The following is a 26,417-nucleotide window of genomic DNA, read 5'->3' on the forward strand; positions in this document are numbered from 1 at the left end:
TCCAGTTAAGAGCAAAAAGTCACTGTTAAAATCTGCTGTGTACAATGAAGCAGCTGCAAAACAAAAAAATTAATCCCTGCTATTATTCCTACCTTTATGATCTGACAATCAATACACTAAGCTAGTATGTTTCCCTTCTCTGGCTGCAGTGTGGTATATAAAATGAACACATTCACATCCGAACTTGAACCTCTGACATACAATTTGCTTTACAGCTAAGCTACTGCTGAAAGTGTACAAAAGGGTTACACTTAAAGAGATCAGAGAGAGACAGCCCTGCACTTCCCAAGACAAAAGAACTGATCCATCAACAAAGGACTGAGAAAAAAGAGCCCTATAAATCACAGGGCTGCCATAGGCTAGGTCTTCTTTTCTAAGGACTTTTTGTTGTTGTTGTTGTTAAGACTTTGGCTATTTACTCGTAGGGCAGTTTAGGAAAAATAGCTGTGGAGTAAGTAATAAAACTTTAAATGATGCCAGATTTCATAACCCAGTAAAATATGATTAGTGACTAATTCTTATTACAGAAAAAGATGTATCACTGGCCTTACCTATAATTCCTCCAACATCGTACCAAATGGACAGCTTGTCGGCTTCAGCCTCCTTCCATCCGAAGTTATTACTCAGATAAAAGGGCAACCAGAAGAAGAAGGAGTAATTCACTAACTTCAAGCAGGCATAGGCCAGTGAATACTATAAGAAAAACATCCAACTACCAGTAAGGAACAAACAGCACAACATAACTACCATTTACATGTAATTAAACAACAAAACAAAACAGAGGGGTTTGGGGCGAATAGTACCTGATTTTCAAATTAAATGTTTCTACAAATTCCTATTTGCCTGACTTTACCTAGTCTCCCTCTTCTCTTCATCCCCCCTTAGCGCCTAGAAAGTCAGTACAGTAGGCCTTGGGATAAAAAACACATAGGACTACTCCTTAATTGTCCCCCCACTTTCTTCTTTCAGTTCTCTGGTAGAAGCAAACCAGTGTTTTGAACCTGCAAGGCAGGGCACATACTCATATTTCTTTATTTGGATAAAGATAAAAGGTATTCATGCCACTGACTAGCACTAACCATAAGCAAACGAATCCAGTAACATCACAGCCTTTATTGCAAGCAGCCAGACTTTTTTGGTTCTACTTCCTGTGAAGTTAACATCATGGACAATGCAAAGCAATGGGACTGGACTACGGTTCCAAGGTCTAAGAAAAGCATCAACATGAAAACTACTTTCACGCTGTAGTTTCCACAAGCTTTGAGTCAAAAATGAAAGAACAGGATCGTCATGGGTCTTGTGGCTCTAGGTTGAGGAACGAAAGTTACAGCTGCCTTAAGATGGCAGCGGGGCTGAGAATCCTATATTCAACACATTATTACCAGGAAATCCTGACATTTAGCATCAAAGGAAAAAGGGGGAGGAACAGGGAGACCGACTTCAAAGGGTGTCTGGCTAGTATATTCTTTTCCCTGGAGCTGCCAGTTATTCCCTAGGTATCACTTGTTTTAAAGCAGCTTCCCAGGCAGGGCAGCAGCCACCCCCTAGAGAGCCAAATCCCAATCATGAGTGCGTTTTGTCCAGACAGCCTGCCACAAAGACAAAGGAATTAAGTTAACTGGATTTCCTTTACACCCTGCCCGTGGCAGGGAACAATAGCTTGTGAAACACAAAGCAATAGCAAAAGAGGGCCATGTTTAGTCACAACAAATCTAAGTTCTGTCTCAGAAATTAACCTATTACCAGCAGAACATTTTAATAACTACTTTAAAAAATACTGATCATTAGCCTAAGAACAGGCCCAAAGGAACTTGCATTTCCCTTGTATTACACATCATCTTTTGGTTGAAGACTTGTGGGAATTTACACTTAAATTTTAACTCACGCCTAAACTATCTTGTTTGTAAATGTCAGTTCTCTTAGCTTGGGGGCAGGTAGAAGGGAACTGCAAAGTATGAAATGGGACGACCTGCAGACTCTGCATTTACTGAGGGGTCACGTTCATAAAGCACCATGAAACAATAAGATAAAAAAGGTGCTTATTCACAATACAATAACCCAGCGTTACAGACCCCAGGGAGGACTGGTAGGCTTTCTGTCCATAGGAAGGGGAACTGAGACATGAGGACGGGCTGAGTGACTTACCCCAGGCCGAGTTAATGGGTAAGCTGGCAACATAACCTAGGCCTCTTAACTTCCACTCCCACGCTAGAGCGCCCGAAACACCAAGACAGAAAAACTGCAGCAGAAGGGATTCAGTTTAGACATTAGGAAAAAACCTAACTGTAAAGGTTGCGGAAACACTGGAATGCATTACCAGGAAATACTGTGGAGTATTCTGCTCTGGACCTTTTAACAGAAGGGCAAACTTTTTTTCCCCTAGAATAGTAAGAATATAAGCAAATCAAACAGACTTAACGAACCACTCAAACCTGTCTTGGGCTATTTATAATTCTATAATACTTCAACAGGCCAAAAGGTATATATTTAAAAATACCAATTTTGCCTTCTTACTTGAAGGCTAGACCACGGTCAGCAAATTCCAGATCATGGGCCAAATACGGCCAGGCCCGTTTGTTCCGTATCATCCATGGACTCCGTTCCTCTACTGAGTTGAGTGATTGTGGCAGAGACTGTATGGTGCCCCCAAAGCTGAAAACATTTACTAACTGGCTCTGCACAGAAAAGGTTTTTTGCCAAACCCTGCATTAGATTTCAGATAAAACTTCAAGTGGTGCCAATACAGAAACAAGCTGAGGGCCAATATTCGCTATTCCTCTGAACATATACTCCTAAAATAAAGTCTCAGAGAGAAGCGAAATACTTCAAGATGCTTTATCCCAGGCACAGTTACTATCCAGGCTATAACATCTCACTGGCTGTGGTGAGGAGATTTGAACAGGCTTTACCGCTATAACTCCGGGAAGGCAACAAGCCTGGTAAAAGCTTATTGCCTTGACTTGGGTAATAGTCTTGTCTTCTTGGATTGAATAATTAGGCTCAGCTTCATCTTCATTTTCAGCACCACTAATTAATGGCCTGTGCGAGTCTTCTTCAAAATTTTCTTCAGCCTCAATACCTGGGAGACCTATAACAAGAGTGACAGCCATGTTTATAGAGGGCCCTCCAGGTGCCCAGCACTGGGCTAAGTGCTTTGCATGCATCATTACTTACAGGGTCCATGTTATTTTTATTTCCATTTTACAGAAGCAGCTACTAAGGTTCAGAGTCCAAGGTCAATTAAGGTCACACAGCTAATGAGCCACAAACCCAGGCCTCTAATTCTCCTTGACCTGGCTTCAAAGCAAAGCTTTTTCAACTACATCACAGTATCTTTCTTACATAATACCAAAAACACCATTAATTACGTGCTCTTAAACTGACATGTCTCTTTAGTATACTCAAAAGAGAGAAGAATCATGTATCTATCTGCTTCTGTGGTTTCACTTGTACATGTTCTGTATTTAACCCCAGGTAAGTATCACATTAAATTATTTTTATGAAGGAGAAGAAATCTGTCTCAAGAAGTGAAATTCTAAATCCATCCATGATAATTTCTAGCCAGCATCTCCATTATAAAACCCATTTGCAGATGATGAGTTTTCCCTGAATCTATAAAAAGGTGAGCCTCACTCCCTCAAACATTTGCAGCTGTGCCAGGCGAGGCCACAGCATCAACAGGATACAAACAGCAATACTGATCCTTGAATTCACCGAAAGGAGCTCACAGTTCTCCTAGGAAGAAAGAGATGGGCTGTTCTGGCCACAGGTTTCTCTTTGCCTGTAACAGTAAGACGTTCTGAGTAGAAGAGTAGCTTCTCACCAATTTCTTCGGGTGATACCAAGAGTCCAAAGAAGATGATGATCCCACCAGCAAACTGCACAGCCGCCGTCACCAGAAAGGCATACTGGAGGGGGAAGGGAAAGGTGCTCCTGACGCATCTGAGATGCTCATTAAAGGCACATTCATTAGAGGCGCACGGCGGGAGGACGGGGCGACTGGAAAGGAAATGAGCGCTGAGCGCCTAGCCTGTGCCAGGCACTGAGCTAAGTGTTTTACTTGTGTTTTCTCACAAGTTTTTCCCAGTGACTCTATGGGACTCAGAGAGGATAATTAAGGTCCACTGGACACTGAGTGGTACCATTACGATCATGAAATCAGAACTAGCCCCCAAAATAATACTCCTTACACCACTCGGCCTCCTACAAAAGACAGTATCTGCCCTCAAAGATATTTTCCAGTTGAGGGGATTAAACTGTACACAAAATAATAGTACAAGGCAGCATGCAGCTGATAAATGAGAAGGCCCAGTCCTAATAGGAAACAAACCGAGGAACTGAATTCAGAAGAAGGAAACAGCTAAAGAGGTTGAAGGAGGGAGACAATGCTTTAGGGAGTAGCTGAAAATCACGGCAATTGACCACCTTTCCTGGCACGGCTGAGGCAAAGGCACCGGGTGGGAGGGAGATGGAAAGCCTTCTGCATGGCGGGAGCTGAGGGCTTCTGCTGGAGGTAACAGGGAAGAACACTGACTTGGAAAGGTGCTATCCAGATGAAAGACTCAAGAGCCAGGCTGCATCGCTGAATATTAGTTTATTTAAGAGTGGAGCCTGATGCAGATAGACAGGTGACAAAATTAGTTTTTCCAGAAGTCAAATCTGGGAGCAGCACATAGGGTGAACTGAAATTCCCGTCTGTGCCAATTAGTGCAATCCAGGTGTGAAGCTAAGAAACCTGGGAAAAGGTGAATGTGAACACAGGAAGGACTTCCCAGTGGCCCTAACTAGACCAGAATTCTTCAGGGACCGAACACTTGGCGAGCAGCTTAAAAATGTATCTGCTTTTCAAAAGAGCAATTTACTTTTAATTATTAGGGTTTTGAACAGGCAATAGGTTGACATAATTCAAGCAACAAAAAGTAGAAGATGTATAGTTAAACCCTCCCTCCCATCCCTTCTCCCAGCCATTCAATTCTCATTTTTCCACATATAAGCACTGTTATTTCATTTTTACTTTCCAGAGATTGTTTTGGAAACATACAAGCCAATACAATAGATACGCTTTAATTCTTCCTTCATTTCACACAAATGGCAGCATTCAACACACACGGTTATGCACCCTTGCTTTCTTCACTTAACACACCACTGAGCTGTTTCCCTGTCAGGACATTAGGGCTGCATAATTCTATTTCACAGCTGCACAGCATTCCACTGAATAGGAGTTCCTTGGTATAACTATTTCCCTTTTGGTTGATATCTGTTACCAATCTTTTGCTATTACAAATAATGTTGAAGTAAATAACCTTGTAGATGTATCTCTCTGTACATGCTGAAGTATATTCACCAATGGGATTAATTCACAGATGTGGAACTGCTTGGTGAGAGCCATTATAATTTTGATAGACCATACTGACCCCAAGAGGGGTTATTTACTCTCCCATCTGCAATGCCTGTTTTGTCACATCCTCATAAACACGTTACCAAACTTTTGGGTTTTTACCAATCTAATAAGTATACAGTGTCATTTCTTTTTTTTTTTTTTACAGTGTAGTTTTAATTTGCATTTCTCTGCCGACTGACACCTAAACTCCATAAGGGTAGAGATTTTTGTCTCTTGGTCAGGGCTCTATTCTTTACTGCCTTGGGGCACTTAGAGGAGCTTAAAAATATTTACTGAATGAATGAATAAATTCTGAGTGAAGTGGAATACCCTGTCGTATGTTTACAAGCCATTTCTATTTCCTTTTCATGAACTACACATTCAAATCCTTTACCTTTCTGTGTGTTGGTCTTTTTCTTATCCATTTGTGGGCATTCTTTATATATTAAGGAAATTAGCTCTTTAACTGTAACATGAGTTGCAAATACTTTTCCCCAACTGATATGTCTTTAGATTTGGTTGTTTTTCCATGACTAATTTTTTAACGTGTCTGAATTTACCAAGAGTTTGTCCACTCTTAATACAAACCTTGCCCCACCCAGACATAGCTCTAGGTCATTTTAAATGGTCACAGGATTATTTCCTAAAATAGAAAATATATTTATATACTCAAGAAAAAGCTAGAAAGAAATACCTACCTCATAACCATACTGCAGAACAGAAGAAGCTAGACATGCTCCCAAAATATTGCCCACTGAGGCACAGGCGCTCCAGAGACCAAAAACAACTCCTCGTCTAGGATGGGAACAGTGCAAAACAGAAGACAATAGAATCAGAAGGGATTTTGTGTGCAGTTCAAATACAAAATGGCCAAAACAGTGCAGGTTCGCATTACAAAGAATCAATATTCTATTTTAACGTTTTTTTTAAAGTACCCCCAAATGGCAAAACATCAGGTAGGTCTCGTCTAACTCTAAGATTTTATTATAAGTTCAATTTGGGGCTCACTGAAAAACACCATTAAGAGAATTTAAAAACACAAGCCACAGATTGGGAGAAACTATTTGGATATCACTTATCTGACAGAACACTTGTCGCTGGAATATAAAGAACTCTCAAAACTCAATAAGGTGAAAACTAGACAACGCAATAAAATGTTAAAGAGTATAAATCTACAATAATCAAAAATACAAAGTTTCTGAAAAAGGGGCAAAAGATTTTAATAAATACTTCACACACACAAAAAATAAGATGCGAATTCCCTGGTGGCGCAGTGGTTAAGAATCCGCCTGCCAATGCAGTGGACACGGTTTGAGCCCTGGTCCGGGAAGATCCCACATGCCACGGAGCAACTAAGCCCGTGAGCCACAACTACTGAGCCAGCGCTCTAGAGCCCACAAGCCACAACTACTGAGCCCACGTGCCACAACTACTGAAGCCTGCGTGCCTAGAGCCCATGCTCCGCTACAAGAGAAGCCACCGCAATGAGAAGCCCGTGCACTGCAACGAAGAGTAGCCCTGCTCACCACAACTAGAGAAAGCCTGAGTGCAGCAACAAAGACCCAATGCAGCCAAAAATTAAAATAAATAAATAGATAAATTTATATTAAAAAAACAAAAAAGAATCTGCCTGCCAATGCAGGGGATATGGGTTCAATCCCTGATCCAGGAAGATCCCACATGCCACGGAGCAACTAAGCCCGTATGCCACAACTGCCTGTGCTCTACAGCCTGCAAGCCACAACTACTGAGCCCGTGCGCCCTAGCGCCCGTGTGCCACAACTACTGAGCCTGCGTGCTGCAACAAGTGATGCCCACGCGCGTAGAGCCCATGCTCCGCAACAAGAGAAGCCACCACAATGAGAAGTCCACGAACCGCAACCAAGAATAGCCCCTGCTCACCGCAACTAGAGAAAGTCCGCACACAGCAATGAAGACCCAACACAGCCAAAAAATTTAAAAAATAAAAAATAAATAAGACGAAAATAAGCACATGAAAAGATGCTCAACATCATCAGACATTAGGGAAATGCAAATTAAAACCACAAGGAGGTATCACTACACACTTACCAGAATAGCTAAAATCAAAACACACTGAGCATACCAAGTGTTGACAAGGATGTATAGCACCTAGAATCCTTATACTCTGCTGGTGGGAATGTAAAATGGTTCAACCACTTTAGAAGAAATTGTTGTGGCCTCTCCCGTTGCGGAGCACAGGCTCCAGACGCTCAGGCTCAGTGGCCATGACTCACGGGCCCAGCCACTCCACGGCACGTGGGATCCTCCCGGACCGGGGCACGAACCCGCGTCCCCTGCATCGGCAGGCGGACTCTCAACCACTGCGCCACCAGGGAAGCCCGCCAGTTTCTTAAAAAGATAAACACACACCTATCATATGATCCAGCCATCCTACTCCAAGGTATGTATCCAAGGGAAATGAAAGCATATGTCCATACAAGGATTCGTGAACAAATATTCACAGTAGCTTTACTAGTAAAAGCCGAAAACTGAAAGCCTGAATGTTCACCAATAGGTGAACAGATAAATTGTGATATAATGGATGACTCCTCCTCAGCTATAAAAAGGAATGAACTATCAATGCAGACATGAATTAATCTCAACATTACTGTGCCGAGTGGAAGAACACAGTCAAGAAGACATACTGCATGATTCCATTTATATAAAATTTTAGAAAATTCAGATTAAAGTGACAGAAAGCAAATCAGTGGTTGACTGGAGATGGCAGTGGGAGGGAGGAATTACCAAGGGGCATGAGGAAACTTTGGGGGTGATGGATATGTCATTATCTTAATTGTGATGATACTTTTACAGGTGCATGCATGCCAAAACTCATCCAACTGTACCCTTTGAACATGTGCAGCATATTGTATACCTCAGTAAGGCCATCAAAAGAAAATGGATATGTGGATGAAGAATCTGTGGAAGGGAAACTAGCTATTACAATAGTCCTGGAGAAAAACAACTAGCTTGGACATTGGCAATGGCAGTAGGGCTGCTGAAGAAAGAAAGAGACAAAAAAAAAAGAGCAGTTAAGAAAAATTAATTTTTTTAACGTTTAAATTTGTGTATTAGGACTTCCCTGGTAGCGCAGTGGTTAAGAACCCACCTGCCAATGCAGGGGACATGGGTTCGAGCCCTGGTCCGGGAAGATCCCACATGCCACGGAGCAACTAAGCCCATGTGCCACAACTACTGAGCCTGCTCCCTAGAGCCCGCAAGCCACAACTGTTGAGCCCATGTGCCACAACTACTGAAGCCCGCACACCTAGAGCCCGTGCTCCGCAACAAGAGAAGCCACCGCAATGAGAAGCCGGTGCACCACAACGAAGAGTAGCCCCCTGCTCGCCTCAACTAGAGAAGGCCTGCGCGTGGCAACAAAGACCCAACACAGCCGAAAAATAAATAAATAAATAAATAAATGAATAAATAAATAAATAAAATTTTTTAAAAAGTATGTTACATTTAAAAAAATAAAATTAAAAAATAAATTTGTATTTTATTCTACTTAATACATATTAATAACACACGGTGTTAGGTCTAGGTTTTTCAGCTCTTTCAACATTTTTATAACCTCACTGAGACAGAAGGAATCTTAGAAATGAACAGGTAGACAACATTTAACAGTGAAAAATAAAGTCTTTTCAGAAGTCCCAGCTCTGCCACTTCCAGCTGGGTGATCTCCAGCAAGTCCCAGCCCAGGCTCAGGGCTCTCATCTGGAAAGCACTGTGCTCCTCAAAGGACTGAGTGCAGTGACACAGTTGACAGTTTGGGCCTGCAAGGGTGTAGCTACTAGTTACTACCTGCCTCCGTGTGTTTTAAAAAACTATGACCCCGACAACGGGAGGAGGGACACGACTCAGCCAAGGTAATAGCTTTCCAAGGCAACGACCTCAGTGGATCACTTAATTCCCCAACTTTTTTCACTTGGAAATCAAATGATTTGAACTAGATAATCTCTATGTTCTCCCCAGTGTGAAAATGCCCCAAGCCTCTAAAACCTAAAACCTACCAAGAGCGTCCTAGAGGGTCTGAATAACACTGGCTGACCAAAGACATGATTTCAGAAGAAACTGGCTGAAAACGACTGTGACTTTAAGTTATCATAGTTTTATTGGTACTTCATGGTTTATTGTTACATTTCACAGGAAGAGTCACTGTGTGTCAGGCAATGCATCATCGATTTCACTTACTAGTGTTATTTGCTTAAAAACAAACTGTCTTACTTTCAAAAGTAAACTGTTAATGGCTTTCTTGACTCTGTTGTCTTTGTGACTGAGCCAGAGAAATAATCAAGAGGTCAGCCTACCCAGTCACTGCCACCTACCACCGAGTGTCACCCAATTTATAAAAGTTCAGATAAGGATTATCTCACAATGACACATGTCAAAGTGATTATCTTTGAAGTAACAGTATTTCAGGTGGTTTTGCCTTTATTTCTCTGCGTTCATTTATATTATCTGGTTTGGCTACAATAATCAAGTAACCTTTGTATAATGTTCAAAAATCATGCTTGGAAAGAAGTTATGTTAAAAATCTTAATAAAAATAAATAACACACAAGCACACAGCATCTCCTACTCCAAAAGAAAACTAAAGTATCCCAGGGGAATGAGTACCTCCAAAAATCAATTGTTAAACCAGTGACACCAGAGTTGGAAAGAACTGGAAATCACTAGCACACTGAACATAATCAGAGCATTCTCATTAAGCGGTGCTGATTCTAACCACAAGGCATTTTACAGGTGAACTTTCACAACAATACAGAGATCGTTAGCCAGCAAGCACCTCTACTACTATGAGACTGGGGAAGCTGGAAAACGGAGGGGAGTTGGTCAAAGCATGCACTGATCACCGCGGCGGGTGGATAATGCCTGCTGTGTCCACTGGTCCCTGTGTAAAAGAGTAAACAAACAAAAAACATAGGGCCATCGATGAAATAAATGTGCATCTCACAACACAAAAATATTTATCCAGGACACATGAAAGAAATCCAAATTAACAGTATTCCCAAAGGCAGAGTGTCATAAACAATGATGAACAACAAAGGCAGAGTGCCACAAGCAACAATAAACAACAAAGCCAAGTCTCTGGGTAGCTCAACTTATTTTCCATCCTGTAAATTAAGTATGGTTCTTCTTGAGTGGCAGTAGGTGCCCATCCTCAAGCCATGGCCCCCGCCACACACACACAAACTCACATACAACTGATAAGTACTTAAAGGTTTATGGGAAAAATGGCCCACTTAACTAAGCCCCAAAGTTTGGCATTCTTCATCTGCATCCTCCTTTTTTTTTTTTAAAGGGAACTTTATTTTTATTTATTTATTTATTTATTTTTGGCTGCATTGGGTCTTCGTTGTGGCGTGCAGGCTTTCTTTCGTTGTGGCGACCAGGGACTACTCTTTGATGCAGTGTGCAGGCTTCTCGTTGCAGTAGCTTCTCTTGTTGTGGAGCATGGGCTCTAGAGTGCATGTGCTTCAGTAGTTGTGACTCGCAGGCTCAGTAGTTGTGGCGCACGGGCTTAGTTGCTCCGCGGCATGTGGGATCTTCCTGGACCAGTGCTTGAACCCGTGTCCCCTGCACTGGCAGAAGGATTCTTAACCACTGTGCCACCAGGGAAGCCCCATCTGCATCTTCTTGAAGCCTTTGCTCTGTGACCTTATTAGGGCAAGCCCTATGGATAACTTCTGGCCTCAGTTTCCTTATCTTTAAGAAGGTTAAACTAGATCACTGAGTCTCAAAAAAAGGGAAAGCAAAACCCACAGGAAGATACATGATGAGATGGCACGTGAGATTTCTGTTATTATGGTGTATTATTTATGTTCTCTAAAGGGGAGATTTAAAAAAAAAAAAAATTTGAGACGTACGGCCTTAGCCACACTCAAAATCTGACCATGGCCAGGAGACTGCTGTGAATGAGTCCCACAGACTAGACCATCTCTAGGGTCCACATTATTTCCAATGTACTTTGACATGAAACCTCCTCTCCCGGCTGCTCTAAACTTTCTAAAATAGAGGGAAGACGTGGGTGGTGCCGAAGGGATCAAGTGCATTGACTCTGACAAGTCTTGAACAATCCCATATTAAAACTACTTAAGTAGAGAAATGAAAGAAGGAGGAAGTGGCATACCCAGCTTTCCCAAACCAGTTGCCCATAACAGCAACGACGCAGGGCCAACCAGTGGACTGCAGCAGGCCATTCACGATCCACAGGCTGCAGTATAGTCCCTTGTTGTAGAAATGCAGCCATTCTGTGAGAGTGCCAAAGACGAACACCTTAAAGAAGAAGAAAGAAAAAGACACATGTAACATCCGCGTGGACACCCCGACTAAAGACCCTATGTGAAAGATACAGTCAATGTCTGAGGCCTGAGAGACGTGTGGCCGACTCTTCAGATGCTCCCGCCCGGAGCAGCGCTCAGTGAGACCACCGCCAAACCACCCCCACCAGAGAGGCAGAGATGGCAAAGAGCGTAAAACGCAGTGAGGACCATCCTTCCAACTTGCATCTTCAACCCTAAAAGGTTAAGTCCCCATTGTTGGACCTCTTTTTACATCTATTTCCCTTTCCTCTTGTTTATGGAAGACAGCTCTGGGGACTACCTGACTTCACATGTTTAAATATCGTTAGAACAGCCCAGGCACATCATGCGGACCAGAAAGCGCCAGCTGTTATTAACACCGTGCCTAATAAGTGCATTGGCGTAACTTGTGATTGGCTCAATCATTTGGTGGCATTCATCAAAGGACTGCTTTTTTCCAGGCATTCTGCTCGGGGTGGGCACTTTATTTGTAGTCAGACTCCTTCGGGAATATTTGGCATGGGTTTCAAAATGGTAGGTCTAATACTGTATGATTCCAGTTATATGACATTCTGGAATGAGCAAAACTATAACGACAGAAAAACAGTCAGTGCCTGCCAGAGGCTGGGGGCAGAGGGAAGGGTGGCAGTTACACAACTATACTCATTTGTCACAATTCAGGCGTATACGCTAAAAAGGGTGAGTTTACTGAGTTTATGTACATACTTCAATTTTTCAAAAAATGTAAACAAAAAACAAACAAGAAAGTATGTATACAGGTTTAAAAATAGTATGTATATATGTGTGGGTGAGCAGCTTGGGAATAAATAAAGTGCTTCAATCTCTGAAATAGAAAAATAAGTTTTTCCCCATACACAAATGGCAGACGTTGAAAAACAATAATAGAGTCTAACTGAACTCCATGCTTTCATTCAATCAACAAAAATTTATCACCAGATGCTTGCAAGCAAATAAAGATGAATCAAATATGGATCTTGCCCTCTAGAGCACTTAATACACTAGGCACTGTTCCAAATGCCCCACACATAGTAACACACAGAACCCTCACTGCAACCCCAGGTGGAGGTATTCAAGAGGGGAGGCTAAAGCACACAGAAACCGTAGCTGGAAACTCCCGGGGAAGGACTGAAACCCAGGCGGTGCAGGTCTGGGGAAGTCTGTGGTCTTAATCACCCCACTGCAGGCTCCTGGGGAAAGCAAGACTGACACAGAAATAAGCAGGCTGAGCAGCAGACAAGAAAAGTGCCTTCAAAGAAATCCAGGCACAGGAGCTCAGGACAGGGAAGGATGACTTCCGGGAGTGGGGCTGGTAAAGTCAGGCATAATGAAACAAGAGTCATTTGGCCTCTTGAAGGAGACGCTGAGTTATACTATCAAGAGCTGAACAGAGGCATTCAAGGCAGGAAGAACAGCAGGAACAATAGCCGTGAGGTAGAAGGGAGCAGGATATGTTAGGGCCGCAAAAGGTATTGATAGTTTGATGTGGGAGAGCAGAGAGGTGAAGCACAGGACGGACATGACTGTAGAGGCGGGCTGGGACCAGGTTCTCGGGGGCACTGGATGCCAGGCGAGTTATGCTTTGATTTTGCTGGTGACTGAGAATCAAGCAAGGGGCATGATTGAAGTCATACTTTAAGGACATACCTAAGCAAAAAGGCACAGAAGGGATTAGAACACTGAAGATTAATTTTTCTATTCTATTCTATATACAGAAGTGGGGGATTGCTTGGAATGTAAAATACCTGGCTGAGATAACAGTAATAGTAATAAGAATAAGAAATAATAGCACCTTTCAACTTACCACTAATGCAGAGGAGCACATGCCAAAAGACAGGACCCATCTCAAATTAAGCCGGTCCCCAACGATGCCACTGATGAAAAGGCCCTAAAAATAAAGCATTTTATTTTATAGCTCTGGATAACAACACAGCCTGGAAAAAGTAAAATGCATTCCAAAGCAAACGAGGCAAACAAAACACAAAAATTAAATCTCATTCTCATGCCTAGCCTAGCCGTCTAAATCACTTTCACTAACATTTCAAGAAATGACAATCGTTTCTGCACACTATACTGTAAACACTTCATGCACCAAGACAGTACAATTCAGTGAAAATTTCCATTCTATTTGATCCCCTAACTGCCTAAGAGACTGAAAAGAAAAACACTTAAAAAAAGAATAATTCTAATAAAACAAGCACACAAATATGTTTCCTCTTCTAGAAGAGATGAACTCCTAAACATCAGTTACCTGCTTTCCCAAAGGGATTCCTCTTAGCCATTTGCGTTCTGAATTAAGATGTGACGTGTCCTGCAGAACAGGAGCTTCGGGGGCACGTGCACTGCCTGTTTAATCTGACCCTTGGGTTTCATGACATCACGGGGCAAGGAGAGCACGGAGGCAGAGACGATAATCAGGTGAAGAGACGCACAAACGTTCTGCCTCCTGCTCTCCTCCCACTGAGTGGCAGGAATTAGAATGCCGAGATCATGGCAGCAAGGCAGACCAAAGAGCTAAGGGCAACACACTTTAGGTTTCTTCCACAAATATGTAAAATGAATAAATGTCTTGACTAAATACCTAAATTCAGATACAAGTGTTTCTCATAAATTGACTATATTATAAATATAATATAGCTGTATAAATATATCTATATTAGAGTAAATTTAGATGATAAACGGCATAATAAATGTTTCTCCCTCATTATTGTCAAGCTTTCACTACCTCAGAAGAGGCACCCGCAAACGTTAGAGAAGAGTCTATGTTCTATAGCTCCAATTCACATGGTCTTATACTATATATAGTAAGCGCGGGGCGGGAGGGGGGGCGGTGGTGAAGAAAATCTCTCAATTATGCTTCAGATTAGGCAACCAATTTATTCTGTATTGCTCCAAAGGTCCACACAATACCTGGCAGTTACAGAAGGAAATGCAGCTCAATATAAAGAGCTATGATCACTGGTTTTTCATGGCATTTATCTTTTATCTCCTAAACCTATTTAATCCTATAGACAACTATTATCATCATAATTCTGTATCATCATAACTCTATATCATCATAACTCTGTAGGTAAGGAAACTAAATATCAAAAAAAAGGTTAAATTCCATTTTGATACGAAGCTTATCATAGCTAGTTGGTGGTGGTGAGCTAGAGGCTCCATGAGACAACACAGCCTCTTCTAAGGCTGAAGGAGACGCATCACTGGGAGTGCTCCAGCCAAAGCCAAGCGATCCTAAATTGGGATTTTGTACAGAAAAAGCTGGTCTGATCATCAGAAAATCTACAAACAAAAAATGCTGGAGAGGGTGTGGAGAAAAAGGAACCCTTTTGCACTGTTGGTGGGAATGTAAATTCCCGCCGCCACTATGGAGAACAGTATGGAGGTTCCTTAAAAAAATAAAAATAGAACTACCATATGACCCAGCAATCCCACTACTTGCCATGTACCCAGAGAAAACCATAATTCAAAAAGACACATGTTGGGCTTCCCTGGTGGCACAGTGGCTGAGAGTCTGCCTGCCGATGCAGGGGACACGGGTTTGTGCCCCAGTCTGGGAAGATCCCACATGCCGTGGAGTGGCTGGGCCCGTGAGCCATGGCCGCTGAGCCTGCGCGTCCGGAGCCTGTGCTCCGCAACGGGAGAGGCCACAACAGTGAGAGGCCTGCGTACCGCAAAAAAAAAAAAAAAAAAGACACATGCACCCCAATGTTCATTACAGCTCTATTTACAATAGCCAGGTCATGGAAGCAACCTAAATGTCCACTGACAGACAAATGGATAAAGAAGATGTGGTGCATATATACAATGAAATATTACTCAGCCATAAAAAGGAACGAAATTGGGTCATTTGCAGAGACATGGATGGACCTAGAGACTATCATACAGAGTGAAGTAAGTCAGAAAGAGAAAAATAAACATTGTATATTAACGCATATATGTGGAATCTAGAAAAATGGTATGGATGAACTTGGTCTACAAGGCAGAAACATAGACACAGATGTACAGAACAAACGTATGGACACCAAGGGGGGAAAGCAGGGGGAGGGGCATGGGATAAACTGGGAGATTGGGATTGACATGTATACACTAATATGTATAAAACAGATAACTAATAAGAACCTGCTGTATAGCACAGGGAACTCCACTGTACAGTAGAAACTAACACAACATTGTAAAACAACTATACCCCAATTAAAAAAAAAAAAAAAAGGCTGTTCTGAGAAGCTAGGCTAAATGATCCAAGATCTGCTCCAACTGTGTCTGTAAGTTTCCTCTTCAAAGAAAAGATATTCTTGGGCCTCCCTGGTGGCGCAGTGGTTGAGAGTCCGCCTGCCGATGCAGGGGATACGGGTTCGTGCCCCGGTCCGGGAGGATCCCATATGCTGCGGAGCGGCTGGGCCCGTGAGCCATGGCCGCTGAGCCTGCGCGTCCGGAGCCTGTGCTCCGCAACGGGAGAGGCCACAACAGTGAGAGGCCCGCGTACCGAAAAAAAAAAAAAAAAAAAGATATTCTAGTAACCGCCCAAATAAACATTTGGAGATTACTTTGGGACTTTCACCCAGCATTTCACATCACCTGCACATTTATACCTAAAAGGCTTTTTTATAACTGGACACTTTTTTTTTTTTTTTTTTTTGCGGTATGAGGGCCTCTCACTGTTGCGGCCTGTCCCGTTGTGGAGCACAGGCTCCGGACGCGCAGGCTCAGCAGCCATGGCTCACGGGCCCAGCCACTCCACGGCATGTGGGATCTTCCCAGACCAAGGCACAAACCCGTGTCCCCTGCATAGGCAGGCGGACTCTCAACCATTGTGCCACCAGGGAAGCCCTATAACTGGACACATTTTAAAGATAAACAGTAAGATGCTGGGGAGAAAAGGTCAGACTGCTCCCCTGGGGGCACAGCTCCAGCTATCGCCACCACTGCTCTAATTCGGCAGCCACCACAGACAGTCCCTAAGGCCAGACAGAGACTCTGGCTGCCCGATCCCAGGATACGCCCTCAGCCAGAGCTGGCCCCGGCCGTCCTGGTTCTGCTCCCAGGACAATGCCACCCTCTCGCGGTTCTCCTGCTCCCTCTCAGCCTCCCTGGCCCATCCGTCATCTTCCCCACCTCGAAATATTGGAAGCGCCCCAGCCCCGGCTCAGTCTTCCTACCTCTTCCCCGTCCTTATCAACTCTCCTGACCATTTTCATCCAGTCTCATAATTTAAAAAATCATCTATGGGACTTCCCTGGCGGTCCAGTGATTAAGACTCCACACTCCCAATGCAGGGGGTCCGGGTTCAATCTCTGGTCAGGGAACTAGATCCCACATGCATGCTGCAACTAAGAGTTCTCATGCCACAACTAAGGAGCCCGTGAGCCACAACTTAGGAGCCCTCCTGCTGCAACTAAGAAGCCCACGTGCTGCAAGTAAGGAGCCAGCGAGCCACAACTAAGACCCAGCACAACCAAATAAATAAATAAATTTAATAAAAATAAAAAATCATCTATATGTGAAGGGCTCTGAAATCTCCACCTACACTCAGGCCTCTGCTCTTGACAAGGTCCTCCCCGGCCGTCCTACTAACACGACAAACCCCCCACCCCACCCCACCCCGGCCTGGCTCTTTGCCACAGCACTTACCACCTTCGAATACACTCAGTCATTTACTTATTTATAGCATTTTGTTACCATTTGTCTCCCTTAGCTCCCACTCAAGAAGAGAAGCTTAAAAAAGAATATAAGCTTTATGAAGGAAGGGATTTCTCCTGTGATGCTCACTGATGAACTCCCCATCGACTAGAAAAGTACCTGGCACATGCTAGGCACATGCTAGGTGCTCAAAAAATGTGTCGAATGGAGGAATAGAGGGATGGGAAGGACACAAAATATAAACTCTCCTCAGTCAGCAAATTCAAAATCCCTTGCCAACTTCATAAGGTTTGGAGTAATTCTACATTTTTCCTTAACATAAAAGCCTAGAGTTCTGAGACTTACCACAGCATAGGAGAAGAGGAAGATAGTGTCAAGTGTTCCGAGGAAAAGAGTGGCTTCCTCTGCACTGGGAAACAAATGGTTGCTGCTCCAGATCTGCAGTCACACAAGAACCAGTCAGTCCCACTGGTCCAAAGCACCTTCACACACAACTACCACCCACCCCCGCATCACAGGGTGGTGATACTGAAAAGAGCAAATCAGCACTCTGTACATAAGGAAACACATATGCAAAAAAGGTCCACAAGGCCAAAATCATTTGCATAACATAAAATGTTATTTGCTTTTTCCCTTTCACTTTTCCATTGATGGTGCAAAAGAGTGGTGGGTAAAACTGTGCCTTAGCACGGATCAAGGCGGTTACACAACTGTACTGTTATATATATATATATATTTTTTTTTAATTTATTTATTTAGTTTTGGCTGTGTTGGGTCTTCGTTTCTGTGCGAGGGCTTTCTCCAGTTGAGGCGAGCCGGGGGCCACTCTTCATCGCGGTACGCGGGCCTCTCACTATCGTGGCCTCTCGTTGCGGAGCACAGGCTCCAGACATGCAGGCTCAGTAGTTGTGGCTCACGGGCCCAGTTGCTCCGCGGCACGTGGGATCCTCCCAGACCTGGGCTCGAACCCGTGCCCCCTGCATCGGCAGGCAGACCCCCAACCACTGCGCCACCAGGGAAGCCCCACAACTGTACTATTAACCACTGTATTCTTTAATGTCGTGCAGTTTAAAAAAAAAAAGGCAATTTCACTTAAGAGTGTCCTTGGCACATGCTAGACGTTCAATAAATATTTGTCGAGCAGTAAAAATTACAATTTTATTAAATCTGGCCCCTGAGTACATTTTTTTTAATATTTCGTGTGATGAAGCAGAAAATATGCGTACAGCACTTATGCACACCAAAGTATGATGGCTATCTTGAGAAAACTGTCTTGAGCTGCAAGCTGGAATGTCATTTTTACTTGAAAGAGTGACTGACAAACAAACCCTAGTTATTCAGATTTGGGTATTTGGCAGATATTTCCTCAGAAAAGAATGAAATGAGCCTGTCACTTCAAGATCCATTCAAAGTACAAGACAGACAAATGGATCTTAATGCAAGTGTATAAAAAAGTTAATGAATACAGTTTCAGATTCCACATTGTAACTAACCTTTAAGAAATTGCCTCTTGTCAAATTCTCATGTAGCATCAAAGACAAATATCCACAATTAACTAAAAAGGCTATTAAAATACTTCTCCCCTTCCTACTATGTATCTGTGAAAGCCAAATTCTCTTCATATACTTTAAAGGATCAAGCTGCAAGAGACTGAATTCAGAAGCAGACATGAAAACCCACTGTCTTCTATTGAGCCAGACATGAAGAGATTTGCAAAAATGTAAATCAATGCCACTCTCCTTATTAAGTGATTTTTTTCCATTTTGAAAAAGTGATTTTTCACTAAATGTTATTTATGTTAACGTGTTATGGGGTTATTTAGTTCATTTATATATAATTTAAAACCAGTGTATTTTTCTTCAATGTCTTGGTTTTAATTTCTAAAACAGTAAGTCTCTATAAATACAAACCCATAGCTCTTTGGGGTCTCCAGACCAAAAAGTTGTTATACTAAATGATTTCTGAGATGCGTTATTATAGAAAATTTGACTTTGGAATATTAAAGAGAAAAATCACAATTGGCAACTTAAAATACACTCTACCTTTTAACAGAAAGTAAAATCCCCAAATTGTAAGAGAATATATAAAGTGTGATCCTAAAGCATTGTGACTCACTTCCATGAGGCTTAACGCCAACAGTCTTGTTACTTTCCCTCACACACTGCTTTCATGAGCAATAAGAAAGCAGCTCACACGGCTGAGACCCATCAGTATTTCAGTGTGCCAACTTGGGGCCCGAAATATCTCCAATTAGAGTTATTTTGCCACCTTCCTCTCTAACCACAATCTTTGATCCCTGATGCCATCCAGGCTCAACAGGACCCAGAATTAAGCCCTGTGGAGCACACACCAGTGTGAGGAGCTCACATTCAAGCAGGTGCTCCAAGTTTCAGGGTTTTTTTCTTTTTTTTCTTCTCTTATGAGAAGCCACTGAAATCTCCCTGCAGGTGTGGCTGACACAAAAACTGACAGGTTTCAAACAGCTTTTTCTGTTTAAAATTCAGCTGAAATACACTTTTGACTGCCTACTTAACAAGTGTAAACAAACCCCAAAACGAAAAAAAAAAAAAAAAAAAGCAGGACTAACAAAAAGATTCAGAAAATAGGATAAAAGAGAAAAGGCTAGTGAAGAAAGTTAACATCGATAATACAGCTATACCAACAGGAGAGAAGATGACTGTCTTGAGGAAAACGGTGTGAGTCGCGAGCTGAAATGTCATTTTTACTTGTAAGAGTGACTGACAGACAAACTCTAGCTATTCAGATTTGGGTATTTGGCAGATATTTCCTCAAAAGAGAATGAAATGAACCCGAAGGTCATCAACAAAGTGACTTTAAGGTGCTCAAATCTCACCCACTGGCCTGCACATATGCACAATTGCCATGTAAAAGGACCGGCCTGTACGTGTGGAGGCCTTTCTTGTGTTGTCAGGGGAGGGCCTGCATTAAGCTACGACGACCGCTACACATTGGGGCATTTCCAGGAAACACAAAAGGTCGCAGTGTGGGTTTCCTAAGTGAGAATGTTTATCACAGAACTATAGCTATGCATGCGGGTGGGGGAACTGACAAGAAAGCGCTTCCTGAAGCCACGCTCGGAGGAAAGCTGAAGCTGACTTGTGTTCAGGGGTCAGGTATCGGTTGCTGTGAGAATCTGAGTCTTCAGCTGTGGCCGAGGTTGCGCTGGAATGTTGAGGGCACCTTGAATCCTGCTTTCCTCTCCTGGAGAGAAGTTTAGACTCTGACACTACTCCCTACACCCTGGAAGGACTGTGCTGTCTGGAGAGTTATGACTTTTTAACTTAATGGAACAAATTTTTGTTCACAATTTTCAATCAAGTTGTCCTCAAATCTTAGATTCAACCATTTCCTCTCCATTATCTATAAACAGAGATTTTATATCATGATCTCTTACTATGTCCAATGTTTGCCCATGTCAGTGGGATCATTATAAAATCTCAAGGTATACAGACTGGGTCTGCTTAATTTTTTTGTGAAGCACCTAACATAGCTATGCATAAACATGAAAGCTATAATAAGCACTTTTTGAGGATGCTGTTTAGGGCACTTAAGAAATGTTAAAAAACGTATATAAACAAAATGTTTTTAGAGTTGACTCATTTTACGTCTAAGAACCTTTCCACTTTGGACAAGAAAGTAAGTCTCCAAAGGAAGCTGGAGTTAAGACAGTTACAGACCCAGAAGCACAGGAGGAGTGAAAGGTACACACTGCCCTAGCCACTCTGCTCCCAGCCGCAGGCTTCAGGAAAGAAAAAACCTGGATTTTAAAGTCTACAGAAGGGAGTGGAAGGTTGGCACTGCTCTCTGTGAGGGCAGGTATGGAAATACAAAGACCTCCAAGATAAGTCAGAACCCGACTTCTACATAACCAATCCATCCAAGCTACTGAATACATAGTTCTGAAAGATCAGAATGGTGAAACCTACTTTAATAAGCAGCAATTAGAATAAGTAAGTAAGTAAATATCTCAGCGGGAAAGTTAATGCAAGTTCAACACAAGCTAATAATGTGACACGGTCACTGGCAGGGAAGAGTTACCATAGCAGACCTGATATGTACCCTTAAAAAGGCCTACTTGGAAGGCTGGCCCCTGGAAGCTTGGATCTTGGGAGGGTTCCCATCATTCCCTGCTAAAAGTGGCTCCCTGTACCTAAGCTGTCTGTCCAAACAATATGGTTTGTGCTGAACCCCTGCTTTCCTTATGGGAATGTGGAATTTTCGTACGTGCCAGGCAGAGGGTGCCTACATGACCAGCCCCAGTAAAAACCCTGCCACCAAGTCTCTAATGGGCTTCCCTAGTAGACAACATCTCACCGGAGTTATCATGACTTGCTGCTGGAAAACTTAAGCACATCCATATTATTGCACTGGAAAGGGGCTCTTGGAAGGTTTTGCCTGCTTTCCTCTAGACCTTACCCTATGTGCTTTTCCCTTTGCTGACTTTGCTTGGTATGCTTCACTGTAATAAAGCATAGTTCTGAGTCATATGCTGAGTCCTATGAGTCTCCCTAGTGAGTCATCAAACCTGGGGGTGGCGCTGGGGATCTCCAACCCAGTCACCTAAAAAACAAAGGCTGTATAACGAGAAATTCAGTGCCTAAATCAAATCCTATTATTCTATATATTGGTCAGCCTGGACCTGAAAGAGCATATTTAGTGCTCTGTGTCACTAAACTACAGCCGAAAGAGCAGGGATGTTGTGCCTCAACATGAGAAATTTAGGGAGACGAATTTTCCTCAAATATTTAACAGGCTGTCCTGCAGCACGAATCAGCTTAGTATGTATGGCTCAGGATAAAACCTAAGATCAAAATTAAACAGCAGGGGCTTCCCTGGTGGCGCAGTGGTTGGGAGTCTGCCTGCCAATGCAGGGGATGCGGGTTCGTGCCCAGGTCCGGGAGGATCCCGCGTGCCGCGGAGCGGCTGGGCCCATGAGCCATGGAGCAACGGGAGAGGCCGCAGCGGCTGGAGGCCCGCGTACCGCAAAAACAACAACAACAAAATTAAACAGCAGAACACTCTTACCTCACTATAAGAAAGAACTTCCTAATAATGAGAGTTAAATAAAAATGTAATCGTCCACCTAGAAAACAGGGAGTTTCTTCTCCCTGAAGTATTAAAGCAGAAGCTAGGTGGTCATCTGTCAGTAATGACAAAGAAGGATTCTACACCGTTTGAGAGGTTAGGGCATGTGACCTCTCTAAGGCCACTTCACCTTGAGGGTCTGTGACGAGTCAGTGAATGATCATTCAGACGTACTTACCGTGCACACGACACTGGTCAAGGCTCCGTCAAGAAATGCAGCTGTCTAGTCTTAATAGCCTGCCTTTTAAAAGTCCCTGGTAACTTCAATTCCAGAAAAATTGTTCAAGAGCATTTCCACTACAGTGTCAGCTCCATGAGGACAGGCTCTTTTCTTTTTTTAATTCTCTAGGCTTTTACTGATTGACTGACTGATTGATTGTATCCTCAGTGAAAGACAGACTGAATAAGCAACTGACTGAATAACTTATTTACACTTCAGGCTATATTCATATAACCTTCGAATCTCTGTCAATTTTGAATTGGTCCAAATAGGGGAAATAATTTTTAAGAAATAAAAATGCGGGGCTTCCCTGGTGGTGCAGTACTTAAGAATCCCCCTGCCAATGCAGGGGACATGAGTTCGAGCCCTGGTCTGGGAAGATCCCACATGCCGCGGAGCAACTAAGCCCCTGCGCCACAACTACTGAGCCTGCGCTCTAGAGCCTGTGAGCCGCAACTACTGAGCCCACGGGCCACAACTACTGAAGCCCATGCGCCTAGAGCCCGTGCTCCGCAACGAGAGAAGCCACTGCAATGAGAAGCCTGCGCACCACAACAAAGAGTAGCCCCCGCTCACCGCAACTAGAGAAAGCCCGCGCGTAGCAACAAAGACCCAACGCAGCCAAAAATAGATAAATACTTTTAAAAGTGCAAAGCATAGTAACATATACCTATAATTCCACATAAGTAGAGCTCAAACAACATAGTAAAGTTTGACAGGTATGGATTTTTGTATTGAGATATGGCATCATACAGAATAGCATCTCCAGGACTTCCCTGGTGGCGCAGTGCTTAAGAATCCACCTGCCGGGCCTCCCTGGTGGCGCACTGGTTGAGAGTCCGCCTGCCGATGCAGGGGATACGGGTTCGTGCCCCGGTCCGGGAGGATCCCATATGCCGCGGAGTGGCTGGGCCCGTGAGCCATGGCCGCTGAGCCTGCGCATCCGGAGCCTGTGCTCCGCAACGGGAGAGGCCACAACAGTGAGAGGCCCGCGTACCGCAAAAAAAAAAAAAAAAGAATCCGCCTGCCAATGCAGGGAACACGCATTCGAGTCCTGGTCCAGGAAGATCTCACATGCTGCGGAGCAAGTAAGCCCGTGCACCACAACTACTGAGCCTGCACTCTAGAGCCCATGAGCCACAACTACTGAAGTCGCCGAGCCTAGAGCCCGTGCTCTGCAACAAGAGAAGCCACCGCAATGAGGAGACCATGCACCACAACGAAGAGTAGCCCCCACTTCCCGCAACCAGAGAAAGCCTGCACACAGCAATGAAGACCCAACCCAGCCAAAAATAAATAAATTTATTTTAAAAAAAAGAATAGCATCTCCATTCCAAATAGTCATCAAAGAATTTACTTGGTCCAAAATGAATATAAGAGGGAATTCCCTGGAGGTCCAGTGGTTAGGACTTGGCACTTTCACTGCCAGGGCCTGGGTTCGATCCCTGGTCGGGGAACGAAGATCCCGCAAGCCACATGGCACAGCCAAAAAACAAAAACAAAACAAACAAACAAAAATGAATATAAGAACTGGATACAGACTCCCTGACTTCAAGTCACTTAAACAAGATAAAAACAAGTGAAATGATTATAAAGTACATAAGTACCTCGACATTGAACTATGTAATATGCAGTGCACACAGTTCAGGAGGGGGAAAAAAATCAGCAGAAGCTGGAAAAAAAACTTGATAGAAAAAATGGCATTTTATCTTGACACAGAGGAAAAAGCAAAATTTAGATGGGTGTAAGGAAGGTGAAAGATCATACAAAAGAATACAGGCAAAATCTCAAAGGCAGAAATAAGCATGGTACTTGTGAAACTCAATGAAAAAAACAGCCTAGCCAGAATTGTGTGATTTCAAAACAGTGAGAAATAAGTTGGTTGAAATGGTAAAACAGACCTGAATCAGGGCAAGCTAAGAAATCAGGCAGAATAGTTTGGATTTTATGCCATAGGAAATAGTAAGCCATCCTAAGGGTGAATGAAACAAAACAGAACTTAGAAGAATTTACGGGTGGGTGTGGTTCCCTTCTTAAATCCACCCCAGCATTTCGTTCTGCTTACCTCTACTGGCAGTTCAATGGACTTGTTCAAAGCACTTGGGGTCCACTGCTTAGAGATACTGACTTTGACGTTGCTAAATGTTTTTCTTGACGCGTGGAGCAACGAGTAACTACAAAAGAGAGAAGAAAGACAGCTGAATGAAAGAAAAACGGACTCAATAAAATCACAGCTATATTCCCATTTGTTTTATACAATTTGGAATTCTTCTTTTAAAAAAGAGAAATTCAGAAAGAAAGAGAGAGAGAGAGAGGGCAAGAGGGAGGGAAGGAACCGCTTTATAAGAACTATCCACTGAAACAGTCTCTGCTAAGCAAAGAAACAATTAACTTGTCTCCTTCAGTATGAGCCCCCATGTTCACTCATAACATGTCTCTGGACCTAGAAGATGGAGATGTGAAGGACTGCAACCCCTTTAAGTCATGGTTGCAGTTCTGTAAAGGATTTTAAGTCTTTACCAACCACTGGCCACTCATTGCACTAGCCATTCAGTGGCTTTTTCCTTAGGGCCTGTCTTTTCCTCATACTGATGCCTCCCTCAACCCCTCACAAATGGATTTCCCCTAAAGCAAGCATCCAAAATTACCTATCAACTCTTACATAATTAGAAAACCATTTTCCTAGTTTCTGCCTTAAAAAAAAAAAAAACCACCATCATCATCATTTGCGGTGCCTTCAATAAAGATTAATAATAAATAAAATCTATTCAGAAGAAATAATCGAAATAGTTGAGTCACAGGATTATGAAAAACGTGCCCTTAACACCAAAGAGCCCGGCTGAAGTCATCTACAGACCACTAAAGAGAGCCACTGAGGGCCACTGAGTCAGACATGGCCGATTCTTCAGTCACACTGACTGGTCAGGCTCTCACACGAGTGACTGAAGTTCCTCAAAGAGGTCTCCTACCATCTTTACTGCTCAAGGAGGCATAGAGCATTCCCTGAATATGCACATCCTTTTGTTCGCAAGCTCCTGGTTTTAACAATCAAAGGACTTTATGTCAGAGCAAGGTTTTTCAATCACAGCAGTATTGACATTTTGGGCCCCCCAAATTCTCTATTGTGGGGGGCTGTCCTGTGCACTGCAGGATGTTTAGCAGCATCCCTGGTCTCAACCCACTGGATCCAAGTAGCACCCCTTCCCCCAGCGTGACAACTAAAAATGTTTCCAGACCTTGCCAAATATGGGCAAGACAGCCCTCGAGAACCACTGTATTAGAGCTGTCATAAAGTACTGCAGAAGGACCAGCTGGTCTAGCTCATGATTAGCCCGGGCCAATCACTGCATTAAGCACTTGCCATGCAATAAATAGCTCCTTCAAAAGGAAAACAAGGACAAGAACAACAAGAGAAGAGTTTTAGTGGTCCACTTACCTGAAGAAGGTGAGCAGGAACACTACCACATGATGATGGCTGAACTGGGAGAGCAAAGTTCCTCTTTGAAAAATATTTGGCCAGGCCATGTTCCTCCTGACCTTCCTTCTCACCTTGACCTTAAAGTCTGGACAGTGAATGGTTTACATCATTTCTTCTTTCTGGAAAAACAAAACACATTATTAACATTACTCATAATAGGCATATTATCCAAAAACAGAATTATTTAGACTTTCAACCAGTCACTGTATAATCAGGCCTAGAAAAAAAAAATTACATGGATTAGTTGACA

General features: G+C 43.1%; 1 protein-coding gene across 5 annotated transcripts in view; it reads right to left on the bottom strand.

The window, feature by feature from the left end:
• Positions 1-26,417, bottom strand: part of SLC37A3 (solute carrier family 37 member 3) — a 46,467-nt gene that overhangs the window by 10,835 nt on the left and 9,215 nt on the right. For 4 of the 5 annotated variants that reach the window (XM_081244989.1, XM_081244991.1, XM_081244990.1 and 1 more), the window contains exons 2-10: positions 26,126-26,286; positions 24,755-24,863; positions 17,709-17,801; positions 13,528-13,611; positions 11,534-11,679; positions 6,079-6,175; positions 3,824-3,908; positions 2,910-3,088; positions 552-693 (exon numbers count right to left, since the gene is read on the bottom strand). In XM_081244989.1, coding sequence (XP_081101115.1) covers positions 552-693; positions 2,910-3,088; positions 3,824-3,908; positions 6,079-6,175; positions 11,534-11,679; positions 13,528-13,611; positions 17,709-17,801; positions 24,755-24,863; positions 26,126-26,214 — 1,024 coding nt within the window. In that variant the 5' untranslated portion in view covers positions 26,215-26,286. The remainder of the gene's footprint in view (positions 1-551; positions 694-2,909; positions 3,089-3,823; positions 3,909-6,078; positions 6,176-11,533; positions 11,680-13,527; positions 13,612-17,708; positions 17,802-24,754; positions 24,864-26,125; positions 26,287-26,417) is intronic. The other variant, XM_081244993.1, reaches the window with a different exon arrangement.

Source organism: Mesoplodon bidens (genome assembly GCF_964165515.1).
Source record: "Mesoplodon bidens genome assembly, chromosome: 9".
Classification (NCBI taxonomy): Eukaryota; Metazoa; Chordata; class Mammalia; order Artiodactyla; family Ziphiidae; genus Mesoplodon; species Mesoplodon bidens.